This window comes from Terrapene carolina, unplaced genomic scaffold, assembly GCF_002925995.2.
Source record: "Terrapene carolina triunguis isolate 2854851 unplaced genomic scaffold, T_m_triunguis-2.0 Scaffold62, whole genome shotgun sequence".
In the NCBI taxonomy this organism is placed as follows: Eukaryota; Metazoa; Chordata; order Testudines; family Emydidae; genus Terrapene; species Terrapene triunguis.
In genome coordinates, this window is record NW_020664413.1 from 49,117,585 (window position 1) to 49,143,008 (window position 25,424).

Consider the following 25,424-nt stretch of genomic DNA (forward strand, 5'->3'; position numbering starts at 1 on the left):
GGAGTACTTTGCATTTGTCCTTATTGAATTTCATCCTATTTACTTCAGACCATTTCTCCAGTTTGTCCAGATCATTTTGAATTTTAATCCTATCTTCCAAAGCACTTGCAACCCCTCCCAACTTGGTATCGTCCGCGGACTTTATAAGTGTACTCTCTATGCTGTTATCTAAATCATTGATAAAGATATTGAACAGAACCGGACCCAGAACCAATCCCTGTGGGACCCCACTCGTTATGCCCTTCCAGCATGACTGCGAACCACTGATAACTACTCTCTGGGATCGATTTTCCAACCAGTTATGCACTCACCTTATAGTAGCTCCATCTAGGTTGTATTTCCCTAGTTTGTTTATGAGAAGGTCATGCGAAGCATTATCAAAAGCCTTACTAAAGTCAAGATATACCACATCTACTGCTTCCCCCCATCCACAAGGCTTGTTACCCTGTCAAAGAAAGCTATCAGGTTGGTTTGACATGATGACAAATCCTGTTATTTATCACCTTATTATCTTCTAGGTGTTTGCAAATTGATTGCTTAATTATTTGCTCCATTATCTTTCCAGGTACAGAAGTTAACCTGACTGGTCTGTAATTCCCTGGGTTGTCTTTATTTCCCTTTTTATAGATGGGCACTATATTTGCCCTTTTCCAGTCTTCTGGAATGTCTCCCGTCTTCCATGACTGCTCAGAACTTCTACAGATCATACCCCAGGGTCTTAATTCAGGCACCCAGAAAATGAGGAACACACAATTAGCGACCACCTTTGATTAGTTTGGTTTAAGTGACTTGCCTAACATCACACAGGGACTCTGTAGCAGAGGCCGAGATAGAATTTAGTTCTGCTGGGCAGAATTCAGCTGCCTTATCTCTGAGACTGTCCTTTCTCTTCCTGCAGTTACCTGCCTCATTCAGTACACACCTCCCAACTTTTGCAACAAATAAAGCAGAATCCCACAGACAAGGCTCCTTTATTATACAACTCTGATTCATCCCCATCCTGATTCATCTGACCTGAGGACTGAATGAGGCAAACATCTTTTTGGAAAAATATCGTTTGATCATGTAATTGAAGACTGTACCATAATACATATATATACACACACACACAGGCAGAATTAAGGTTGCACAGACAACCTTAATTCTGGCATTTCCTATCTTTTGAGTGCTTCATTTTGCAAACTTAACATTCTTTTAACTGTGTGGATGTGGGTGTATAATTTCCTCGATTGTTTAAAAAGCAAAATGAAAAAACAAATTCTCCATGAAGGAATGCAAGTCAAGATAGGGAAAGAACATGTTAAAGAATATTTAGATAAGTTAGATGTATTCAAGTCGGCAGGGCCTGATGACATTCATTCTAGAGTACTTAAGGAATGGCTGAAGCAATCTTGGAACTTCTAGCAATTATCTCTAAGAACTCCTGGAGGATGGATGAAGTCCCTGAGACTGGAGAAGGGCAAACATAGTACCTATCTTTAAAAAGGGAAACAAAGAGGACCCAGGAAATTATAGACCAATCAGCCTAACTTCGATACCTGGAAAGATACTGGAACAAATTATTAAACAATCAGTTTGTGAACACCTGCCGGATAATAAGGTTATGAGGAATAGCCAGCGTGAATTTGTGAAGAACAAATTTCCTTTTTTGACAGGGTTGCTGGCCTAGTGAATAAGGGGGAAGTAGTAGATGTGATATATCTTGATTTTTAGTAAGGCTTTTGAGACAGTTCCACAGGACGTTCTCATAAACAAACTAGGGAAATATGGTCTAGAGATGAAATTACTATAAGGTAGGTGCACACCTGGTTGAAAGACCAGACTCAAAGAGTACTCATCAACTGGGAGGGCATATATAGTGGGGTCTTGCAAAGGTCTGTCCTGAGTCTGACGCTATTCTGTATTTTCATTAATGATTTGGATAATGGAATGGAGAGTATGCTTATAAAATTTGTGTATGACACCAGGCTAGGAGGAATTGAAAGCACTTGGGAGGATAGGATTAGAATTCAAAAAAATTTGAGAAATTGGAGAATTGGTCTGAATTCAACAAGATGAAATTCAATAAAGACAAGTGCAAAATACTACACTTGAGAAGGACAAATCAAATGTACAGCTACAAAATTTGGAATAAGTGGCTAAGTGGTAGTATTGCCAGAGAGGATCTGGGGGTTATAATGGATCATAAATTGAATATGAGTCAACAATGTGATGCAGTTGTAAAAAAGGCTAATATTCTAGGGTGTATTAACAGGGGCGTTGTATGTAAGACTTGGGAGGTAATTGTCCTGCTGTATTCAGCACTGGTGAGGCCTCAGCTACCATACTGTGTCCAGTTCTGGGCACTACGGTTTAGGAAAGATGTGGACAACTTGGAGAGAGTCCAGTGGAGAGCAACAAAAATTATAAAAAAAATTAGAAAACCTGACTGTGAGAACAGGGCATATTTAGTCTTGAGAAAAGAAGACTGAGGGGGGCGGGGAATCTGATAAATCTTCGTATACGTAAAGGGCCGTTATAAAGAGGATGTTGATCAATTATTCTCCATGTCCACTGAAGGTAGGACAAGAAGTAATGAGCTTAATTTGCAGCAACGGAGCTTTAGGTTAGATATTAGGAAAAACTTTCTAACTATAAGGGTAGTTACGTTCTGGAATAGCCTTCCAATTGAGATTGTGGATTGCCCATCATTGGAGGTTTTAAAAACAGGTTGGACAAACACCTGACAGGGATGATCTAGGTTTACTTGGTCCTGCCTCGATGACTTGTCAAAGTCCCTTCCAGCCCTACATTTCTATGATTCTATCATGTGGCATCATATTGAGAGCCACATGTGTCATCAGCAGGGTTGGAACCTTTGGATCCACTTCACCGTCCCCTCCCACTTGAGCTAAGAGAGTAACCGATAGTAGTAGTAGGTTGAGATCCTCTGTGGACCAGCACTAAAGGGGGATGATAAGCTTTGCCCGAGAGTTTTACATATGTTTACTTACATTAGAGGAATTGTGAGACTCGGGACTCTTGGGCTCCATTTCAGACTCTGAAGGAAAGTGTGCTCTAGTAGGTACAGATTCTTCTGCCTTTCCTTCCAACCTGTCCCTGTCCTTGTCCCAGTCTTGTCTTGTCCCTGCTCCATCTCCTTGTCCCATTTCCATTCTCCTTACCAACCTGTTGTCTCCACTCATCCCAGTCTGTCTCATTGCCCAGCAAGTCCTTGTCTCCTCTTCTGGACTCCCAGTCCTAGTCTCCTTACCCAGCCATTCCTAGTTCCCCTCTCCCATTTCCTCATCTGATCTGTGCTGCCCACCCCGAATCCAGGCATCCCCATGCTCACATTCCCCACGGGCTCCCAGTCTCCCTCACTGGGCCTCTTGTTCAGTTTCAATATGCCACCAAGCTCTTTGTTCCAATCTCTGCCAGCCTGCCCCAGTTCTTCTTCTGCACCATGGCTTCTTGTGTTCTCATTCTCCTTATCCCCATCACCTCCTCCCCACCTTACTAGTTCCCAGTCTCCCCCATCAACTCCCAGTTTCCCTTTCTCCCACCAGCCTCAGTCTCCTGTCACCAGGTTCCTTGCCCCATTCTACCGCGTTCCCTCCCCCACCAGGTCCAGCTCTTGTGCCCTCTGTCTTTGCATCGGGCACCTTCCACTTCAGTGGCTGCCTGGATGTCAGCAGGGTATTAAGAGCACAGGAGAGGCAGGCTCCCTGCTCTCAGTCCAGGTACTGGATCTGGATCTGGACCCAGCATGACCCAGAACCGTTGGGAACTGCAGTTGCAAGGAAAGTCCTCCTCAGCCCTTACCTGGAGGATGCCCAGTGTGGACAGAATCTTTGGGGAATTAAGCTGTGATCTAGCAAGTCTCTACTGAGCATGTCCAAACTGATTTTTTCCCCAAAGTCTTCTAACTTGACCAAATTTGGAGGTTGCAAAAGGCACATCCCTGACACAAAGACCCACTCCACCCGTCAAATTTAAAGTCACAAAGCATGGGGCTGCTAGAGCTTCTTAAAGAAAGAGATCACCATAATTTTTTAAAAATATGTTTTTCCCTGCCTCTCATCTCTGAATGAGCTGAACCATTTTAGGTGAAATGTTCCCCAAAAAGTCAGATACAACGCATGGAAAATTTCAACCCAAACAGCTAAAGTTTTGCAAAGTTGTAAGCAACTTGAAAAAAGGGTCATATAATGGGAAGTGGGGCTACAAACCCCACCTATAATAATCATAAGTCACTTTAAACAACTGTAAAAGCAGCAAAGAGTCCTCTGGCACCTTATAGACTAACAGACGTATTGGAGCATGAGCTTTCGTGGGTGAATACCCACTTCGTCGGATGCATGTATTCACCCACGAAAGCTCATGCTCCAATACGTCTGTTAGTCTATAAGGTGCCACAGGACTCTTTGCTGCTTTTACAGATCCAGACTAACAAGGCTACCCCTCTGATACTTTTAAACAACTGGTTTAACTTAAAATCAAGATTCCTTGCTTATCTATTTTTTCTAAAACTTTGTATTATAAGTGTGATTATTTAATAGATAACAATTTTACCAGTGCAATCCAGTTTTAGAAATCTTCACTCATTAACTCTGTTACAGTGCATGCTGACTTCCCAAATAGTTTTAAACAGTTAGTAACAGTCAACTAAGTCTGAATATGGCAACTTCTTAACTGCCTGATTTTAGAGCCTTCCAGTTGTGTTTTAATGTTGTCCATTTGTTTGGCAAAGTTATTGTTTGAAGTGACTTAACTTGTGTCTAGTATTTAAAATTTAAAAAAGAAGCTGAAACATAAAACAGAGTGACATTTAGATTGTCTATGATAGAGTTGCAGAATAAAATGTAAGAGAGCAGCTAGTTGTTTTTCCTGATAATGGTCCAACAGACAGTTGACACCCCTTTAACTTGACCAATGGCATTTAGTTATGTGTATAACCGTTGCTGACCAGAACACTCCAGCTTTGGCACAGAATGTTCATTGCAGGGCTAGGGGAATGAATAGCTTGCTGAAGTGAAGTGGCTAACCAGGAATCACAAAGGGTTACACTGAAGCCAAAGGATTATCTGTTCTGTTTCATATGTTTATTAGCTTTGATTTAAGTAAATAAAAAGGCTGTGACAAAATTTTCAGTCTTGGTTCCAAAAGTTAGGCACCTAAATCAAACTGGCCTGATTTTCAAAAGTGCTGAGCACTCACAGCTTGTAATGCCAGTGGCTGAAGTGGGCTAAAGGCAGACCAGAGCCAGCAATATAGTGCACTGTTGTGGTGTAGCTTCTAGGAATGTTGCCTAAGGGTGTGATGGGTCTGAGTTCAATACTGGCATCCTGACAGTGACTAGTGTTGACCAGGGGTGATGGTTCAGCACCCCCCCCCCCCCCATGGCACAGAGGTTAGGTGTGCTCTCTAGGGAACCAATGGGCTTTGGTTCAATATCAGTATCCTGACAAAGCTCTTATTGAAGTCAGTGAGAGTCATGGGTGCTCAGCATCTTTGAAATCAGGCCACTTTGATTTTAGGTGCCTAACTTTAGGCATCCATGTTTGACTATTTCACCCACATTACAGGTAGAAGAGGTACAGGAGAGGCAATTGCAGATCAAGTTTCCCCACTCTGCCTGCAAGTGTGCCTCAGCCCTAACCCAAGGAAGTGAGCTAGTGGCTTAATCGCCATGTCCATTCATTCCCTGGCCTCTCTGCTGAACCTGCCAACTAGCATGCTAGTTGTTGTCGAAGATTTTTGCAGTGTGGATGATGTCTATTTGGAACTGGACTGGAGACCAGTTTCACACAGGCTACTGTATAGGTATCATGGTAGCAACATTAATGTGCGTTGAGTCTGTCTTGAATTTGAACTGATGACTTAGAGATGATAGAGGTGAAGGGGTGCTGGCATCTTGAAATGAGACTAGAACACATAAAAGAACACATCCGTATGACTCAGACAGACATCAGAATGCCTCAAGGATTTCTTGTTTAAACTTCGTAAATTTGACATCACTTTAAAACTATGCAGCAAAGTGAATTGAATATTCATAAGTTTGTAAGACTGACCTGGGGGACTAGATGCTGGCCTCTGTTAAAGCTGCTTTGCGCTGCTGGCCACACAAAACCACTTCAGAGGTGTCCTAATGTGGGGGAATCCCTGGCCAGCAGAGAACTGACGCAGCCTGCTTTATGTTACGCTCACCTGGTTTCCTCCAGTGTAGAGGGTGGACAAGAGCAGGAGAGGGTGTGTCTAGAGCAATTCCTGCCTATGGAACAGTCATTGAAATGATGCCTCTAAAATGTACAGGGGTCAAACTGGCAACCATAGGTATCAGACGAACACAAAGGTGGCATCATGCTCCGACAGTTCCTTGTTGCAGAATAGCCCTTGAGACTGCTCCAAGGATTAGAAAGGGAGAGAGCAAAGATGGTGTAAAGACACTTCTGTAGGCCCCAGTCAACACCCCCTCTGCTGCACTGAGTAGCGCTCTGGTGTAGCACAGGATCTGGGCCTAGGATTTCTCAATAAATTCAACAGGAATAGAGGCAAAACATAAACTATTTCAGCTCTTTTTAAATAATTCTTTTATTGATTTCTCTGATAATTTTGAAAGGCAATGCACGTTTGGATTATTTGAATCTTGAGCTAATTAATTTGAGTTATCTGTTTTCTTTACAAATAAAATGTGTGGGGAGACTTCTCTTATTGATCATTGTACTTGTTTTACAATTATAGGTATTTCTCTCTGGATTTCTTCCAAAACCTGAATCAGACAATTCTTTGACAAGTCTTTCAAGTTCAGAAAGGAGTTTCATCTATATAAACAATCGGCCAGTACATCAAAAGGAAATATTAAAGGTACCATACCCCAACTTCTAATTCAATAGAATAAAGAGAGGTTTCTAACTTTCTGCCCACAATTGATAGCTGGTGTAAATTAATTGAAGGTGCAAATGTTAGCTTTTGAAAGTCTAAATACATACACAAATGGGGTACTTTAGGGATCTAAACACTATTATTTGCACTACAGTTGATTGTGGGAACAAAATTAAAGACTACATCAAAGCCCCCTTTTTTTTTTGTGATGGAGAAAATCAAATAATTCTCACTTGGGACCCAAAGTTATATGAAACTTTCTTCAACACAACCTGAAATCAGGTTGACAACCTCTAAGAAGAGTCAAGTCAGACCAGTCCTCTGCCTCCTGTATCCCACAGGCCCTGCTTCCCATCTTATTTAGACTTTAAGCTTGTTGGGATAGAAACTTCATGTTTGTGTAGTGCCCAGAATAATGTTTACCCATCCCTGATTGGGGTGTCTGGTCTGGGTGCTACTGTAATACATATAAACAACAATAATAATAATACTTTTGTGCCTTATTTTGAGCTGTCTTCTGAGATAGAATGGGGCAGTGGCATTCCTCCCCTTCCCTCACCAAGATTTTATAACAAAAGCTTTATATACACAGCTTTGGGTTACAAGTGAATAGGGTGACCAGACGTCCCGATTTTATTGGGACTGTCACGATATTTGCTTGTTTGTCCCGCGTCCCGACCGATGTGCAGTCGGGACACTGGACAAACAAGCAATTTTGCCCTCCCGGAAGGGCTCTCACCCCCCACCCCGACTCCGCCCCCTCCTTCCCCCATTGGCTCCCTCCCCAAATCCCCGCCCTGGCCCCGCCTCTTCCCCAAGCATGTGGCATTCCTCCTCCCTCCCAGGTTTGCTGCTGTAATGGAGGGAGGGGGTGGTGGCCAGCTTCCAGTTCCTGGAGCTGGTGAGTACGGGCACCAGGCGGGCAAGGGGGGCTGGCAAGGGGGCTGCTCCCCCAGGAGGGCGACAGGGGGGCTCCGGACCCCGGCAGCGGCGGGGGAGAGCGGCTTGGGGCCGCACGAGTGGCCATGTAAAGTTTATTGGCTTGGGGGGGACCCCGGCCGGCTCCTCGCCCCTGCAGGGGGGTAGCGTCCCCGCCCCGCGCCAGCATGTTGCGCCAGCCGCCGCAGGTCAAGTAAGGAGCCGAGTCGGCCCCTCCCCCCTCATCCTGGCTCCTCAGCTGAGCCCCCCCATTGTCCTCCTGGGGGAGCAGCCCCCTTGCCAGCTCCCTTTGCCCGCCCGGTGCCTCTACTCACCAGCTCCAGGAACTGGAAGCCGGCCACCACCCCCTCCCTCCAGGTTTGCGCCGCATTCCAGCTGCAAGGCTGGGAGGAAGGAGGAATGCCGCTCAGCTGAGGAGCCAGGACGAGTGGGGAGGGAGGGACTCGGCTCCTTACCTGGCCTGTGGCGGCCGGCGGAACATGCTGGCGCGGGGTGGGCACGCTACCCCCCTACAGGGCAGGGCGAGGAGCCGGCCAGGGTTCCCCCCCCCCCGCCGATAAACTTTACGTGCCCACTCGCGCGGCCCTGAGCCGCTCTCCCCCGCCACTGCTGGGGTCCGGAGCCCCGCGCCTCTCGCTCCAGCGGCTCCTTCCCCGCCGGGCGGCGGGATGTGCCGCATGTGCCCGGGGCCCTGGGGGGGGTGGGGAGGGCAGCAGTGTGTCAGAAAAAAATCTTTCCAAGTTATGCTGAAATAATCATTGTTGTACCTGAACTACAATATGTAAGCCTGAGATTTTAGTTTCACACTTTATTATCCCAAGAAGGAAGAAAAAAGTGATATATCTCCAGGCCAGCCAACAGAAATTCTGGCCCCCAGGGCCGTCCTTGCGGGGGTGGGCCCAAGGCGGAAGTGACAAATACGTCACTTCCAGGACCACCCACACCGGCCCGCAGGGCCCCCCAAAGCACGGGGCCCGGAGCAGTCTCGCACGCCTAGGTGCCCTGCAGTGGCGGCCGGGGGCCCCTGGGCCCTTTTAAATCGCCCAGGCCCCTGGGCAATTGCCCCCTTGTGCCCTCCCCCAGCCCCCCATCGACGGGCCTGTATATATCATACAACTGTAGTTCAGTTTGTTGCTGAGAGCAGAACTTGAGGGTGATGTGGGTATATTACAACTGCAGGATTTAAAAAGATCTGTTCTACAGTTCACCCTTATCCTTAACTTTTTTTTTCTTTTTCTTTTCTGTTCTATTACATAATTCTTGCTTGATTTCCCCCCTCCCCCCCAAATACTACTATTCACCCACCCTGTTAGCAGGAGATAAAACCCTGAAAATAACTGCTGAATAGTTCTGTAGTCTGTTGGTGGCAGATGAGACGTTTTAACTCCATCAGGAGATAAGAGAAGTGAGAAGACTGGGGGGTGGGGGAGGGGACGGGGGGAGGAAGGGGAGGGAGACCTGGAGAAAATCTTAGGCCTGGTCTACACTAACCCCCCCACTTCGGACTAAGGTACGCAAATTCAGCTACGTTAATAACGTAGCTGAATTCGAAGTACCTTAGTCCGAACTTACCGCGGTCCAGACGCAGCAGGAAGGCTCCCCCGTCGATGCTGCATACTCCGCTCGCCGAGCTGGAGTACCAGCGTCGACGGCGAGCACTTCCGGGATCGATCCGGGGCACTTCCGGGATCGATCCGGGATCGATTTATCGCGTCTTAACCAGATGCGATAAATCGAACTCAGAAAACCGATTGCTTACATCCGGACCCGGATGTAAGTGAAGACGTACCCTTAGGCACAGCCAGGGTTCCAGAGAGAGCTTATCTCTATTATTTAAATTGCAAATGAATCCTGATCTGAGGAAGAGGGTGAGTTTGACATTGGTGGACATGGTAGGAATGCCACCTTCTCATTCATCCTTTTTCTTTCCTCAAAGGAAACAATATTTATTTCAAAATATTACAACATATACATATATTTTCATTTTTTAAAAATTCAGAGATAATTGTGTTCAGTTGTCCTAGAAAAAAGTGCTGGATCTCTGCCCACTTTGGGCATTGAATAGAACCATACATTATCTTTTTCTCCAAATATATCAAGTGGACTAAATATATTATTTCAGAAAGTTCATGGAGCCACAATTAATGCCTTGGAGCAGATTTTCTGGGACTTATGTGGCACAAAGGCAGTGGAAACCACGTGCAAATGCCCTACTGAGGATTTTTCTGGTGTGCAGATCTCCCCAAAAAGACATTTTTAACTTTTGTTTTAGCATCTTCTTTAATTTGACAAAATACAATTTAAAAACTGTTTGTATAGTGTAGTATTTTGCTTCTGTACCTTTTGGGTCTATTTTATTACTTTTACTGACTTTCCTTTGTTGCATTTATCTGTAGCTGGTTCGACGGTACTATAATCTGAAGTCACATAAAGATTCTTCTCGTTCGTACCCTGTTTTCTTTATTAATATCACTGTACCTGCCTCCGCTGTGGATGTTAATTTAACACCTGATAAAACTCAAGTTTTACTTCATAATAAGGTAATTTATATTTTAATTTATTTTTAAATTGGTATTTGCTTGCTTAGGCCCTGATCTTACACAGACTTACCACGTTTAATTTTAGGCTCATGCATAACTCATTGGCTTCAGTATGACTAATCAGGTGCTTGAAATTAAGCACATACTTTAGCCTTTACAGGAATGAGGCTTTAGTAGTTCATATATGATAGGCTGCCCTTGTAACATGACTATTTGAAAATTATTGAATCAAATGAGTAACCATTTATTTGATTTTAAAGATCATTTGTGTACTGTCATACTAGCCCCTGTCTCAGCCATGCTCCCTTCAGAGCCTAATATCCTGAGAACATCTATACTGAGTTAGATCATGGTCCATCTAGCCCAGTATCCTACCTCGGACAGTGTCTAGGCCCAGATGCTTCAGAGGAAATGAACAGAGTGATCTGTCTCCTGCCATTCTGTCCCAGGTTCTGGCAGGTGGAGATTTAGGGACACCCAAAGCATGGGGTTTTATCCCTGACCATCTTTTCTGATAACCATTGATGGATCTATCCTCCATGAACTTATCTAATTCTTTTTTAACTTAGTTATACTACTGGCCTTCACAACATCCCCTAGCAAATTGTTCCACAGGTTGACTATGTGTTGTGTGAAGAAGTACTTCCTTATGTTTGTTTTTTAAACCTGTTGCCTATTAATTTCATTGTGCGACCCCCTAATACTTGCATTGCGTGAAGGGGTAAATAATACTTCCCTATTCGTTTTCTTCATATTATTCATGATTTTATAGACCGCTATCATATCCCCCTTTAATCATCTCCTTTTCTAACCTGAACTGTCCCAGTTTTTTTAATCTCTTCCCATATGGAAGCTATTCCATACCCCTAATCATTTTTGTTGCCCTTCTCTGTATCTTTTCCAATTCTAACACACCTTTTTTGAGATGGGGCAACCAGAACTTCACACAAAATTCGATGTGTGGGTGTATCATGGCTTTATATAGTAGCATTGTGATATTTTCTGCTTTATTATCTACCCCTTTCCTAATGGTTCCTAATGTTCTGTTTGCTTTTTTGATTGCTGCTGCACATTGAGCAGATGTTTTCAGAGAACTATCCACAGTAACTCCAAGATCTCTTTTTTGAGTGATAACAGCTAATTTAGACCCCATCATTTTATATGCATACGTGGGATTATGTTTTCCAGTGTGCATTACTTTGCATTTATCAACATTAAATTTCATCTGCCATTTTGTTGCCCAGTCACCCAGTTTTGAGAGAACCTTTTGTAGCTCTTCGTAGTCTGCCTGGGACTTAACTATCTTGAGAAGTTTTGTATCATCTGCAAATTTTGCCACCTCACTGTTTACCCCTTTTTCTGACCCCTGTTTACTGACATTTCATATATTTTAACCATGGGGACCTTCCCTCTTATCCCGTGACTGCTTAGTTTGTGTAAGAGTCTTTGTTGGGTGACCTTGTCAAAGGCTTTCTGAAAATTCTACACTGAATCGACTGGATCACTCTTGTCTACGTGCACGCTGACTCCCTCAAAGAATTCTGATAGATTGGTGAGGCATGATATACCTTTACAAAAGCCTTGTTTACTCTTCCCCAACATATCGTGTTCATCTATGGGTCTGATAATTTTGTTCTTTACTATAGTCTCAACCAGTTTTCACTGTACTGAAGTTAGGCCTATTGGCCTGTAATTGCATGATTGCCTCTAGAGAGTTTTTAAAAATAGGCATTACATTAGCTATCCTTCAGTCATCTGGTACAGAGGCTGATTTAAGTGATAGGTTACATACCACAGTTAATAGTTCTGCAATTTCATATATGAGTTCCTGCAGAACTCTTGGGTGAATAGCATCTGGTCCTGTTGATTTATTACTGTTCAACTTACCAGTTTGTTCCAAAACCTGCTCTATTGACACCTCAGTCTGGGACAGTTCCTCAGGTTTGACACCTAAAAAGAATGACTTGAGTGTGGGGATCTCCCCCATATCCTTTGCAGTGAAGACTGATGCAGAGAAGCTAAATGAATTCTTTGCAACAGCCTTGTCTTCCTTGAGTTCTGTCTTATAGCATCTTGATCATCCAGTGGCCCCTCTGACTGTTTCATAGGCTTCCTCCTTCTGATGTACTTACTTTTTTTTTCTGTCATCTTTTGTGTGGTTAGCTAGTTGCTCTTCAAATTCTTTCTTGTCCTGCCTTATTATATTTTTACACTTGACTTGCCAGAATTTATGTTCCTTTCTATTTTTCCTCACTAGGATTTGACTTCCATTTTTAAAGGTTGCTTTTTTACCTCTAACCACATCTCTTACTCTGCTAGTTAGCCATGGTAGCTTTTTTTTTTTTGTCCTCTTGTTTGTTTGCTTGTTTATTTTGAGTATACATTTAGTTTGTGCCTCTATTGTGGTGTTTTTAAATAGTCTTCATGCAGTTTAATTACATTATGGTTGTTATTACTGAAAGAATTCAGTTATATTCACCTTTTGGACCAAATCCTGTGTTCCAGTTAGGACTAAATCAAGAATTGCCTCTCCTCTTGTGGTTTCCAGGTCAAGCTGCTCCAAGAAGCAGTCATTTATTGTGTCTAGAAATTTTGTTTGTGCATCCTTTCTTCAGGAGACATATACCCAGTCAATATGAGAATAGTTGTAATCCCCTATTATTATTGTGTTTTGGGCCTCTGTATCTCTCTAATCTCCCTGAGCATTTCACAATCACCATCACCATCCTGATAGGTGTTGGCAGTATATTCCCGCTGCTATATACTTTATAACATCAATTATTTTAAGTCATAAGTTCATTTCTGTCTTCACAGAGCTGCTTAAATCAGTCATGCATAGTACTTATATCACAATAGCACTTTTCATCTTCAAATGGCTTTATAATGACTGGTCTGTAAACAGAAATATGATTTATGTCCTTTTTACACAATTCTTTTCATAATTTTATAGTTACTTACATTAAGTGGGGGATTTAAATACAACATTAATATTAAAAACTTGAGTTGTTTCTGTTTAGGGCCAAATTTTGCCATTGTGTGTGTGTGGCATGCCCTTTGACATCATGGAGGCTACAGGATGTAATATTCATGACTGAGATTGAAACTTGGCCCATTGAGTCTTATATCAGAGATCGCATAGAGACCGATTGTGATACACTTCCTATCACTGAATAGTACCTTAGATCATGAGTAGTACCATGGAAATCAGTAGGTTTGCTTATACTGCTCAAGGTAGATAAGGGCTTCTCTACACAATGGGATAATATGCACTACAGGGGTATGATTTCTAAAGTGCACTGTGTTGCATAGTACTAGATTCACATTAAAGGTTCCCTAGCACGCTTTAATGTAGTGCTGTTTGAAACAGCACAATTAACGCACAGCACATTAGTATGCTTTAGAAATCATACCCCCATAGCATGGATTATGGGAGACAAGCCCTATAGACTAATATGTTGCCACCTCTCTTAACAATGCATTTTCTTGGTTTTGTGGGTTAGAATCACAGGATAAATGATATTTCAATATAATTTGTGTGAAAATAAACATAAGCAGATTATTTTCACATAAGTTTGTTTAAAACTCTCCTTTTACTCTAAAGAAGTTTTTTCTTTGTTTTTAAAATTTTCTACCATTCATATAAAAACAGTCTTTGAACCATTCTATGAATGAACACTCTCACTAAAATTGTGATGCTCACTTGACTTGGTTGTTAGTCCATTCCACCCTGATAGTGTGTTTCTAACTCCAGTTAGTATATACTGAGTGAGAATAGATACGCTAATACTGTTCTAAAGAAACAACATATGAGTACTAGGTCATAAAGAAAGCAGTACATCTGTTTTGTGGTATTAAAATTTATCAGTGGAGCAAAAGTATTTATAGTGAAAGATTTAAGGCTAAAGGATCTCACTGATTAGTGAATTTTTGGCATATTTTAATACGAATCTATGAACTACTAATGCTTTATAATACAATCAATCTAAATTAACTCAAAAAATACAGTGAATAGAATTGTGTTTTATTGCTATTGTATTTTGTCAACAACTGTCAAGTACATTTTCGTTGACAATTTGTCCTAATGCTTATGAGTTTTCTTTTCAGGAATCTGTCTTATCTGCTGTTGAAAATGTATTGACATCGCTGTATGAGCTACTACCTGGTACAGTTTCTTGTGAAACTAATAAAACAGATGTTACCTCAGTGGACATGGTTGTTAATGAAACAGAACAAACAGATGTGCTTGTTAATAAAACGGAACCATTTGGAAACAGTGATCCACATGCACATACTTCATCCTTTTCATTCAGTAATGATGTGCAAAATGGTCAAGCAGGAAAAAACACAGAGGTCTGCTTAAAGCATCAAAGATTTTCTAGTGATAATACTCATGGTCTCCTCAATAGAAAAGAAGTTTCTGGCACTGATGTGACTGTGAGTGATATATCTCAAGACAGTTCCATAAATAATTTATCATGTGAACACAGCCAGAATGGATATAGTGTAACATTAACCCTAGATGGCAGTACTCACATGGACACTCAATCTAAAAACAGAAGTGAGCATCCTTTGAGAGCCAGTCATACTAATGAAGTGGGAAAAAATGAGGCAAATACAGTCCCTGAGTATGTATCTGAAATCTCTGCTGATAATTGGAGCAAGGGGAATGCACTTAAAAATGCTACAGGAGAGAACCTGGAACCTGTAAAGATTTTGATACCTGAAGTAGGAGGAATAACAAATCATAAGGCAAATGAAAATACTGATGAACAAAATCATGATCAGCAGAGTGCAAATCAAAATATTAAAAAAACAAATGTGGTTAATGATAAAGCAGGACAGATCATGGCCTATGATTTAATTAGTAATCAAATAATCCGGAAACCCATGTCAGCAGTTGCCCTGTTCACCCAAGAATATCGTTCTAGATTATTAACTGATAATCCAAAGGCCAACATGGAAGACTTGATGCTGAAAATTGAAGGACTATGGGAGAAACTGAGCAGAGAGGAGAAAAAGAAGTAAGTTTCCAGAGTTTGCACCTGACCTCTAAGCCATGTAGTTTCCATTCTGGGTGACTCATTGGGTGCAAAAAATGAAAAATTACATCCACATCATTTATAAAAAACAGGGTGGAAAATGATTTTTGGCTTGCCAAGAACACCATCCTGGCTAAAGGTTGTATTGCTAATTATGATGTTTACTGTGTGCAGATATGTACTGCTTTCTGAATTACTCATTTTGATATTACTAATTTTTCCACTCTGTTTTTCAATTTAAATATGTTGCTGTCTTCGTAAAATACATCAATTTTTGCAACTTATTAAAATTATATTTTCTTGTAGACAGAGACAATGACCCTGTATAATTGCCATCTTACTTTGGTAGATTTTTGATTTATTTTTTAAACACTTGGCACATGTTGTGGGTTCTCTCTGTGCCATTATACACATCTCAGAGCAGTTACTGTCACCAGCCTTCTTTTGCCAAATACCAAGGCACATTTTGGGCAACTTTTTTCCAAGGGCCAGCAGATTCACTGTGCTAACTTATATCCCATTCAGCTGTTTTGTGGTCAGTGGGGTTGCACGGGTGTATAAGATCGCACAGACTGTCACTGCATTTTTTTTTTTAACAATTACTCCCCATTACTTTCAATAAAATTTAACTATCTTGTCATTCTCGTGTGTTTTTAGAGGCAAAATCCTGGCCTTATCTGTGCATTTGCTGGGGTGCCCCCACCCTCTTGAACTGTCACAGTTCTGCTGGCTGAGTAAGTCCAGTTTTTAGGATAATCAGGCAGGAGGTGTACAGCACCTGAATTGCATGAAGCCCACTTTTACAGGGACTTACCAAGAGGCTGTCATTCTGGGTGTGTTGTGGGAGGAGTTGGTTAGCAGCTGAGGATCCACCACCATGTAGTTCCCCAGTCCTTCTCTCCTCCATCTCCTATTTTTTTTTCATTGCTCTACACAAAAATAACTTTTCCCAGACTCTAGGAATTTGAACAGGTTGTTCTGTTTTTTAAAATACAATTAAAAAAAAAAAAAAACCAAAGCCCCTTAAGTCCAGAAGGTATCCCAATCCCCATAACTATGTATAAAAAACTGCATCAGATGATGAATTCTGAGAAGTATTTCATGCTACCCAAATCCCCACTGATTCAGAAATCTCAGCACTCCCCAGCATCCAAACAAGTAGATTGTCTTAAGCACCAGCCACAGAGGTGCTCTGTGGCTTGTAGGGAAGAATTAAATTAACCATATCCCTAAAACAGTCACTTGCTCATATTTTTCTTTAATCATCTGATTCTCTACCCACTGAAGTTAGTGGAAGTTTTGCCATTGACTTCAGTGGGAGAAGAACTAAGCTCTGAACTGCTGCTAGGAGCAAAAAGAAGGAGAGAATTTTTCCTATGTGGGACGTGATGGTCACTTATGAAGCTTGCCACCGAGAAGCTGCTTTTAAAAGTTAAAACAGTGTTAGGAATATGGGATTTGCAATACTAATCCAAACTCTTCCATTATCTCTAACATCCTGATTCTGCTGGTAGCCAGTGTCTGAGACGCTGGGGAAAGAAAACAGTCCATAATGCACCTAGTCAGTTATGGAGTGCATTGCCATATTCAGTGGGAGCAGGGGAAGAACAGTTCCTTCTTGACCTCACAGGTAATCATTTTGTACTAGGAAGCATGCAGCTCAATTACACTTATCAACTTGTGTAGTTGTATCTGTCACTTTCGGTCATAAAATCGTTGAACCTTATATCCAGTTTGCTCTTTTTCCACTATAAATGTCACCTCCAATGAAATTACAGATGAGTGACCAAATCCTGAATACTGGAATCTCCATATTACCTAAAATGAAGACCTATCTCTAGATATGTAATTCATATTGACACCAAATTTTTTTAACCTGATTTTACAATATTTTCACACATTTCAAGACCTTAAAAATGTTGCTTGCTTGCATTATATGGCCTTCCCTGTGAACTGAACCTTGGCGCATTGGGAAGGCTTGTGTGCACCAATAACCCTCTGATCTATGCCAATCGGAGTTTTAACTCCTGGCAGGTTACCCAAGCCACACATGTTATGGGAACCCTAATTCTATTTTTTTCTTAACTTTTCTGCAATTAAAATCTCAGTTTTAATGTTCTATTAGCATTTATTTTTAAACAAAAATTGGATTGCTCTTGGATAGAAAGTGAATATGCACTATACATAGAATATCTGTTGAAGCTGATTTCCATATAATTTAATTAAATTAATAATACCTTTGAACAATATTCTGTGATAAACACCAGCGGTAACACTTGTCATCTTCTGCCAGCAAAGCAACATTTAATATAATTCCATCCTAAAGATATATTAGATAGAGAGGAATTCCCAGAATATAAGGAATATCCAGCTAGCATTTATTACAAAAACTAATTTTTCCCATTTGCAAAAAATTAACTATTATCAATTTGGGTACAAAGATCAGCTCCCTAATGTTTTCTTTATTTTCATCAAAACTATTGTCTGGGGTTTTACAGTTTTCCCTCTTTCAGATGGATATTACAGCTAAGTCTTATGGTTCAGTGTGTAAGTATTGGCTAAGGCAAGCAACAATCCAAGAGACCAAAGATCTAAGAGAAGCTAACAAAGCAGAAAGATCTATAGTTGTCTTCTCAAAGATAGCAATCTTGAAGATTTGTTCAATGTTTAAAAAAAATGTTGTTCTCTACTAACTCGGTCTACAAGGTACAGTCTGGATAAATTAGGTCACCGATAGCAGGGGTTCTCAACCTTTTTCTTTCTGAGGCCAACCCAACATGCTATAAAAACTCCACGGCCCACCTGTGCCACAACAACTGTTTTTCTCCATATAAAAGCCAGGGCTGACGTTAAGGGGTAGCAAGCAGGGCAGATGCCCAGGGCACCACAGGGGGCACCGCAAAGCTAAGTTGCTCAGGCTTCAGCCCCAGGTGTTAGCTCAGGGCCCCGGGCTGTAGTCCTGCACAACGGGGCTTCGGCTTTCTGCCCAAGGCCCTAGTGAGTTTAATGCTGGCCATGCTTGGCGGACCCCCTGAAACCTGCTCGTGGGCCCCCAGGGTGTCCCGGCCCCCTGGTTGAGAACCACTGACCTATAGTAACAAGGGGATTGTGTATTTAAAAGGGTAGTCTAAGAAAATACAGATTGTCATCAACAGTCCATACACTTTTACAAGCTGCCAATAAAAGTCAAGAGACAAAAGCTATTGTCATAGAAGAGGTATATTTTCTCAAAAGCAGCCCTAGAATGTGATACTTATCAAATACAGTAGAGTTTGAAATAATTGACTTGCATTATCTGGATGAACTGACTTGCCAAAGGATGTCCTCTTTATTTTATTTTGGGGTATTTGGGGTCAAATTTTGCCCTATTCAGATGATCCTACTTGCTTCCTCTCTATAACAGTCTCGTGGATTTCTCACTGCTTGCTAAATCTTTCCATCTGGGCTTACGGTACAAGTGAGAAATAGTAAAATGTAGGGTAAGTCACATGGGAGGAAGCCTTATTTTTCCTCCTTGAGCAAAGCTCCATTTGGAACTAGCCTGATATTTTCCTTAAAAAAATTCATTGCTTTTGAATTGAGAATTCCAGCATCATCTCTAATCAAACTTCCTAAGTCACCTCTAACTAGCCAGGAGGCAACTACCTGTATTTCTCCTGGCCCCTCTGGATCACACTTGCCTATGCTGAAAGATCTTTCTTGAAAAGGGAAATGGATAGCTTTCATTGTTAGTGACCCTGCTGTTTACTTTCTGAATGTAGGCTGGACACTGTCAGATACTTACAAAGCCCGCAAACTCAACACTTGCAGGGCTGGAGTTTCTCCTGAATTAAACCTATAACAACAAGTGTTCCTTAAATGTGTGGGTTTTTAAAGTTTTAATATGTCATTGTAAACCCAATAGCCACATAATTAAATGTTCACCTTTGTAACAAACTGGCATTGAAAGCAGAAAGAGTATGGATCAGGTCAAAGTTATAACCCAATAATCAGGAGAAAGTTTTTCTGTTTCACCCATTAATTTTACAAGTAGCAGATGTTTTTTATCTTAACATTTACTCCATATTTTTCTTGGACATGATTTATTGCTCATCCCAAGATGACTGCTTTAGTAAACTAAATATTAGTACCATATGTGAATGTTAGCACATTATAATTAATTACAAATGGTGACCCTTCTGTTGACCTTATTTTCCACCTTACATGCAGATAATTGAATCTGACTGTTCCAGCAAGTATCAGTGAATAAATTAACATAAGACCAGTTAAAATACTTATTTCCAATACTGATATAGGATAATACTGCTTCTTACTGGAAATCAGTTGTATTACTAGACAGAATCCAGGATTTTGAATGAGGGTAGGAAAGGAGAATTGAGCAAATTGCTGCTAAGGTCTTCAAACATTAAGATTTGTATCTGGGAGGCAACCAGCCCTATAGATCTGTATTGTAAAGTCCCTGCCTTTATATAACCTAAAATAATGTTAAGGTTATTATCTTAGTCGTGTCCACAAAAAAGCGTATAGCAATTTTTAAGTCTCATAGAGCCTGACTGTGCAATACCCATCCCTATTGTTCAGCACTAACTCTTGCTTACTCCCATGGAGGTCAATACGCTTACTCGCTTAAGTACTCACCAACAGCCAATGCAAGGGTTGCATAGCTAGTCGCATGATCTCAATCCCCTTTATACTTAAGCACTGATATAAAAGAGGTCCTCACTTGAAGGGTCTGAGTGTTACCCGGTATGTACAGCCACAGAGGAACACAGGAATTGCCATAACAATGACTAGTAGCCAGTGTAGTTCAGTATCTTGTTTCTTACAGTAGTTAGAACTAGATGTATCGAGGGAAGGTATAAGAAATCCCAGAGTGGACAATTAAAGAATAGCCTGCTTATAGGAAAGTTTCTTCCTTAACCCCAGTCAGTTAGTGGTTGGCTTAAGCAAGATAATTTATACCCTGTATTATTTTTATCCTATCTAATGTAACTGTGGATCGTCTTATTATTCATATAAATGAATCATCATTTTTTTAATCCTGCTATGCACTTGGACTCAATTATATGTTGTGACAGTGAATTCCACAGGATGGATAATATATACGTTGGGTAACAAAAAGTCTATCATTTTTAAATTTTTGCTCTCATTTTCATTGAGTATCCCTTTGCTTTTATATTATAAAAGGGAGTAAATAGGAGATCCTCATTTGCCTTCTCTGTACCAGTCATAATTTATGTCTTTGTTTAGTTTAGAATACCTGGCAATCTCAGGCTAGGTCTACACTACAGCGGACTTCCGACCTAAGATACGCAACTTCAGCTACGTGAATACCGTAGCTGAAGTTGCGTATTTTAGGTCGGCTTACCTGGCGGTGAGGACGCGGGAAAGTCGACCGCTGCCGCGCTGCCGCCGACTCCGCTACCGCCTCTTGTCGAGGTGGAGTTCCGGAGTCGACGGTAGAGCCATCAGGGATCGATTTTACCGCGTCCTCACGAGACGCGGTAAGTCGATCCCTGATAAACCGATTGCTACCCGCCGGATCGGCGGGTAGTGAAGACGTAGCCTAAGTCTTTTCAAATTCTCCTCAAACTAAAGTCTTTCTAGAGATGGTCTGATCCATAGCATTATTTTATATTTGTATAGTTTAAATGTGTTTAAAGAATCTATACAATAAACTACATCAGTGTAATTTTATTTCTTTATAAAGTTATTCAGTTATTCAAACTGATCTTTGTAGACTAGGCTCTTACTGAAATCCTGCTTGAAGAAAGTCTTTTCCTGGGGCTCTTATAATTTAGCTCTGGGGCTGGGTAAGCAGTATTCCATAGCAGTTTGCTACCAAATGCCTGCTCTTCTCTGATAAGTTGATTGATATGGCTATTATCAATAGTCCCCAAAAATTATGAATGTAGGTATCAGTGTCAGTTTTTTATACCTATACAATCAAAGAATTTAAAACCATTTGAAGTCAAAATGCCAAGTGGCATTTACTCTGCAATACAAATTAAGTGCCTATAAGTTGAACATGTACTTCTGAAACAGTATTTCTGGTTATAAATTTAAGGTTAGATTGAGCCTTTAGTTGTAAAGCAGAAGTAACAGCTCAGCTCTTCTGGCTGTCACACTGGGGTAGAGGCAAGGCTCCGTCCACTGTTCAGACACTTCTCACCCACTTGGTCAATGGGGTAGGGTACAGGGGTGCTGAGTACCTGGGTCAGGATGCAGAGAAAGCTAATGTGGCTATGAAACGGAGTGGAGGTGCATGACTGTATTAGAATGGGTGTCACAATCTGGCCTTTAGTTTGTTACATTTGTGATTTCTCTCCCACACCCTGCCCCACTCTCCGTTTAGGTATGAAGAAAAAGCCACAAAAGACCTGGAACGATACAACAGACAAACCAAGAAAGCTGTGGAGCAGAGAATACAGAGCTCAACAAAAGAGACAGAAAAAAGATACAAGCCCAAACTGAAGACTTCTCTCTCTGACCAGCAGAAACTTGACAAACTTTTTCAGTCTCAAATTGAAAAGAAACAGAGACATAACCAAGCTATGAAAATTGTACAGGTGCCTTTTTCTATGAGTTCTTTCAAATGTAAACTTCAGAGGCTTGAGAAGAGAAATTTTGATAAAAACGAGTCTTGCCTGATCTGTCACCTGAGTTTTCCTGATGCATGGATAATTGCTTCTGGGGAAAAAATCATGTTGCTAAATCCGTATAGAGTGGAAGAAGCCCTACTTTATAAAAAACTACTGGAGCAACACAAACTTCCTGTAGAGAAACTGGACAAGCCAATTGTATTAACTGACAGGTATAGTAGTGTGGAGCAAGGGTGTTGTCGTGGGTTTTTTTGTTTTGTTTGGTTTGGTTTGTTTGTTTGTTTTTTGTGGTTGATTTTGGTTTTTTTAAGTATCACATAGGAATTATCTACTGTAAACACTGTGGAGGCCTTAGGCACAATTTTTTTTTTTTTAAGTGATGGTCCCTCACTCAAGATGCACAAGAGCTCCATGCACCTGAGACCAGAAGACTTATTAGCAGTGTCCATAGGTCTGTGCCTGTGTCTCCTTGTGTTCCAAACCGAGGGCATAGAGGGTGGTGCGGATTTCCTGCCTCTTCAGTTGCTTTTTGCCCTCCATGGTCCACGGAACCCCTCCACTGTCCACATATTTACTAGCATTCCTGCTTAAATTTCAAATTTTTCTGTAAAAAGTTTTTACCTTTATCTAGTTAGTTAGTGGTAGTGTTTAGTTAGCTAGTGTTAGTAGAAGTTTTGGGGACATTCCTCCACCCCAGTATTCCCACCATTTGGAGTACTTGGTATGTCTAAGATCCCTGGCTTCAAGAGCTATGTGGCCTGCCCCCAGGTCTTCCCAGTTAGTGACTTCCATGACACTTGTTTCTATTGCCTGGGGAGATCAACATCCCCTCCAAGTTGCAATATTTGGCATTCCTTTCCCCTCTGAACCTGGCAATCTTGAAAGTTCCAGCTCGGAAAATCCCTGCTGGATTGCTCAATGAGGCCCCAGGCCAATCCTGAGTCATCAGACTCCCTGTTCAGTGGTTGTAGATGCTGAGAAGTGCCCCTCTGAGTACAGTACTCCCCTGTTCTGGATCATGAGAGGACAGAGCTAAGGGCCTTAGCAGGCACAGTAGATGGGAGGAGATTAAGAGCAAACACTCTTATAAAAAGGAGAAATCCCCTCCCTAGTCCTCATCTAAGAAGAGGAATTCTTCCCCTGCACCCTCCCAATCTGGTCAGACTCTGCATCCTGTTACAGTTGTGTCAGGATCTCAAGGGGAGCACAGGTCTGGCTCGTGGTATGAAGAGCCAAGAGTACTTTGAAACCGCTGACCCCTGAAGGGGTGGGACCACCTCCAGTAGGGTTACCATATTGCAGTCCTGGAAAAAGAGGACACTCCAAGGGCCCCCGGTCCCGCCCCAACTCCGCCCCTTCCCCAAAGTCCCCGCCCCAACTCCGCCCCTTCCCCTGAATGCTTCGCCCCCTACTCTTCCCCCTCCCCTGCTTCCCGCGAATCAAATGTTCGGAGAACGGAGTGGTCTCTAGTAGTCAAAGACCCTTCTTCCCCGTCCCCTCCAGTCTATGTCTATCCTATTGCTGTCTAACCCGCCCCAGCTCCTCATCTGATTTCAACTGCCCCCCACTACCACTCTGGATTCCTTGTCCCAGTTTCCTGGTCCTGTCTCACTCTCCTCTCTCCCCGCCCCCATCCCTCAGATGGGATGTTCGTTCCAGATTGGCAAAATTATAAGGCTTCCCAACATTTCAACACTTCCCATTCTAAATTTTCGGTTGCTTAACTATAGGCTAGTTCTGCCCACAACAAAGCATATTCAGAACTTCTGATTAAAGGGATAATAAGTGTAGCAACCTCCATCATAGCTAGTCACCAAAGATTGAACCTGAGCCATCCAGACTTAAAAGCATGAGCTTCTACTACTTGAGTTCAAGATATAACTCCCTGTAGCTATACAGTTATCCTCTAAAAATCCACCAGAGGAGGGCACAAAACACATGTTGAACAGTGAATTACAGAAGTGCCAAATATTATTATTAGACCTGCAATACTTTTCACAATGAACATCAGCAGGGGATAAACTGGGAGTTTAAGAATATTTGGAAAACAATTTTAGAATAACATTCAGTGCTGTGGTTTAAAAGAAAAAAAACCTGTTAAAACTCATAACTTAGCAGCATTCAGTGTTTGAAAAAAAACAACTTCCAGGAGGGATACAAGTTAAGAATGTTGAAACAGGAAGATGTTGTGCTTAGTTACCACTTGGGCAAGGCGGCGTGCTATGTAATACTTGCAAGATTTCACTGTAATGTTTTACAATATATAGCAGCGCAATGCTGATTCCATTGATATTGTTGAGCAATTCATGCTGATTTTATTTCAGCCCACATCTTAATAGTTTTGAATACAAGATCACAATTTTCAGCTCAGTTGGTCTGAACATGCAGAGCTTTAAAATTGCTATGCTCTAAACTGTATATTAACTACAATTTTATAAACCTGCATGTCAGAGAACTGTGTGCCACTACTACTAGACAGTGGCACAAGGCAATTCAGTGTGAATCACAGAAATGTAGGACTGGAAGGGACATCAACAGGTCATCTAGTCAAACCCCTGCACTGAGGCAGGACTGAGTAATAACAACTAGACCATCCTTGACAGGTGTTTGTCTAACCTCTTAAAAAACTCCAATGACTGCTATTCCATAACCTGTCTAGGTAATTTGTCCAGTGCTTAACTATCTTTACAGTTAGGAAGTTTTTCCTAATGTCTAACCTAAATCTCCCTTGCTACAATTTAAGCCCATTGCTTCTTTTTCATGCATGTCCTGAGTGGGACGGGGGTGGGTCCAGGCAGTGGGATTGGGGGGAGGGAGGTCGAGGGAGTCGGTGGGTGTGTGGGGATGGACCAGGGGAAGCAGGGTGGAGGAACTGAGAGGGACAGGACTGGGACTGGGGGTCCTGAGGGGAATGGGACAGGACTGGGATGGGGGGAGTAGGGTAGGGGCTGAGGGGAGCATGAATGGGACAGGGTAGAGAGAGCTGTGTAGAGTGGGGTGGGGCGGGGCGGGGGAGACAATGGGGCTGGGCTGGGGAGGGTTGGGGAGAGGGACAGGGTCTGGAGGGGATGAGACAGAGGGGAGCAGGACTGGAATGGGGGGGAGTTGAGGGGGTGGGACAGCAGGGGGAGCGATGGGGGTGGGATGACGGGGGAGGCTGAAGAAGATATTTGGGGTAGGGCAAGGCTGAGGGCAGTGGGTTGCGGGGAGCAAGGGGACTGTGGGGGAGGCTGTTGGAATGGGGGCAGGGACTGAGGGCAGTGGGTTCGGGGTGGGAGGTACAGGGGGAACAGGGTCAGGGTGGGGGCTGAGGGCAGTTGGTTGAGGGTGGGGGTACAGGGGGGACTGCGGGGGAGGCTGAGGGAACAGGGTCAGGGTGGGGCCTGAGGGCAGTGGGTCTGAGGGGAGCCCCCCCAGAGGGACCTGCCAGGGGGCCAGGT

The 25,424-nt window shown here is 42.4% G+C and overlaps 1 protein-coding gene across 1 annotated transcript in view; it reads left to right on the top strand.

Annotated features, from left to right (window-relative positions):
* PMS1 (PMS1 homolog 1, mismatch repair system component) overlaps window positions 1-25,424 on the top strand; it is a 90,665-nt gene that overhangs the window by 53,551 nt on the left and 11,690 nt on the right. Inside the window, exons 7-10 of the mRNA XM_026647634.2 lie at window positions 6,724-6,846; window positions 10,200-10,343; window positions 14,448-15,364; window positions 21,738-22,196. Of these exons, the coding sequence (XP_026503419.1) occupies window positions 6,724-6,846; window positions 10,200-10,343; window positions 14,448-15,364; window positions 21,738-22,196 (1,643 nt within the window). The remainder of the gene's footprint in view (window positions 1-6,723; window positions 6,847-10,199; window positions 10,344-14,447; window positions 15,365-21,737; window positions 22,197-25,424) is intronic.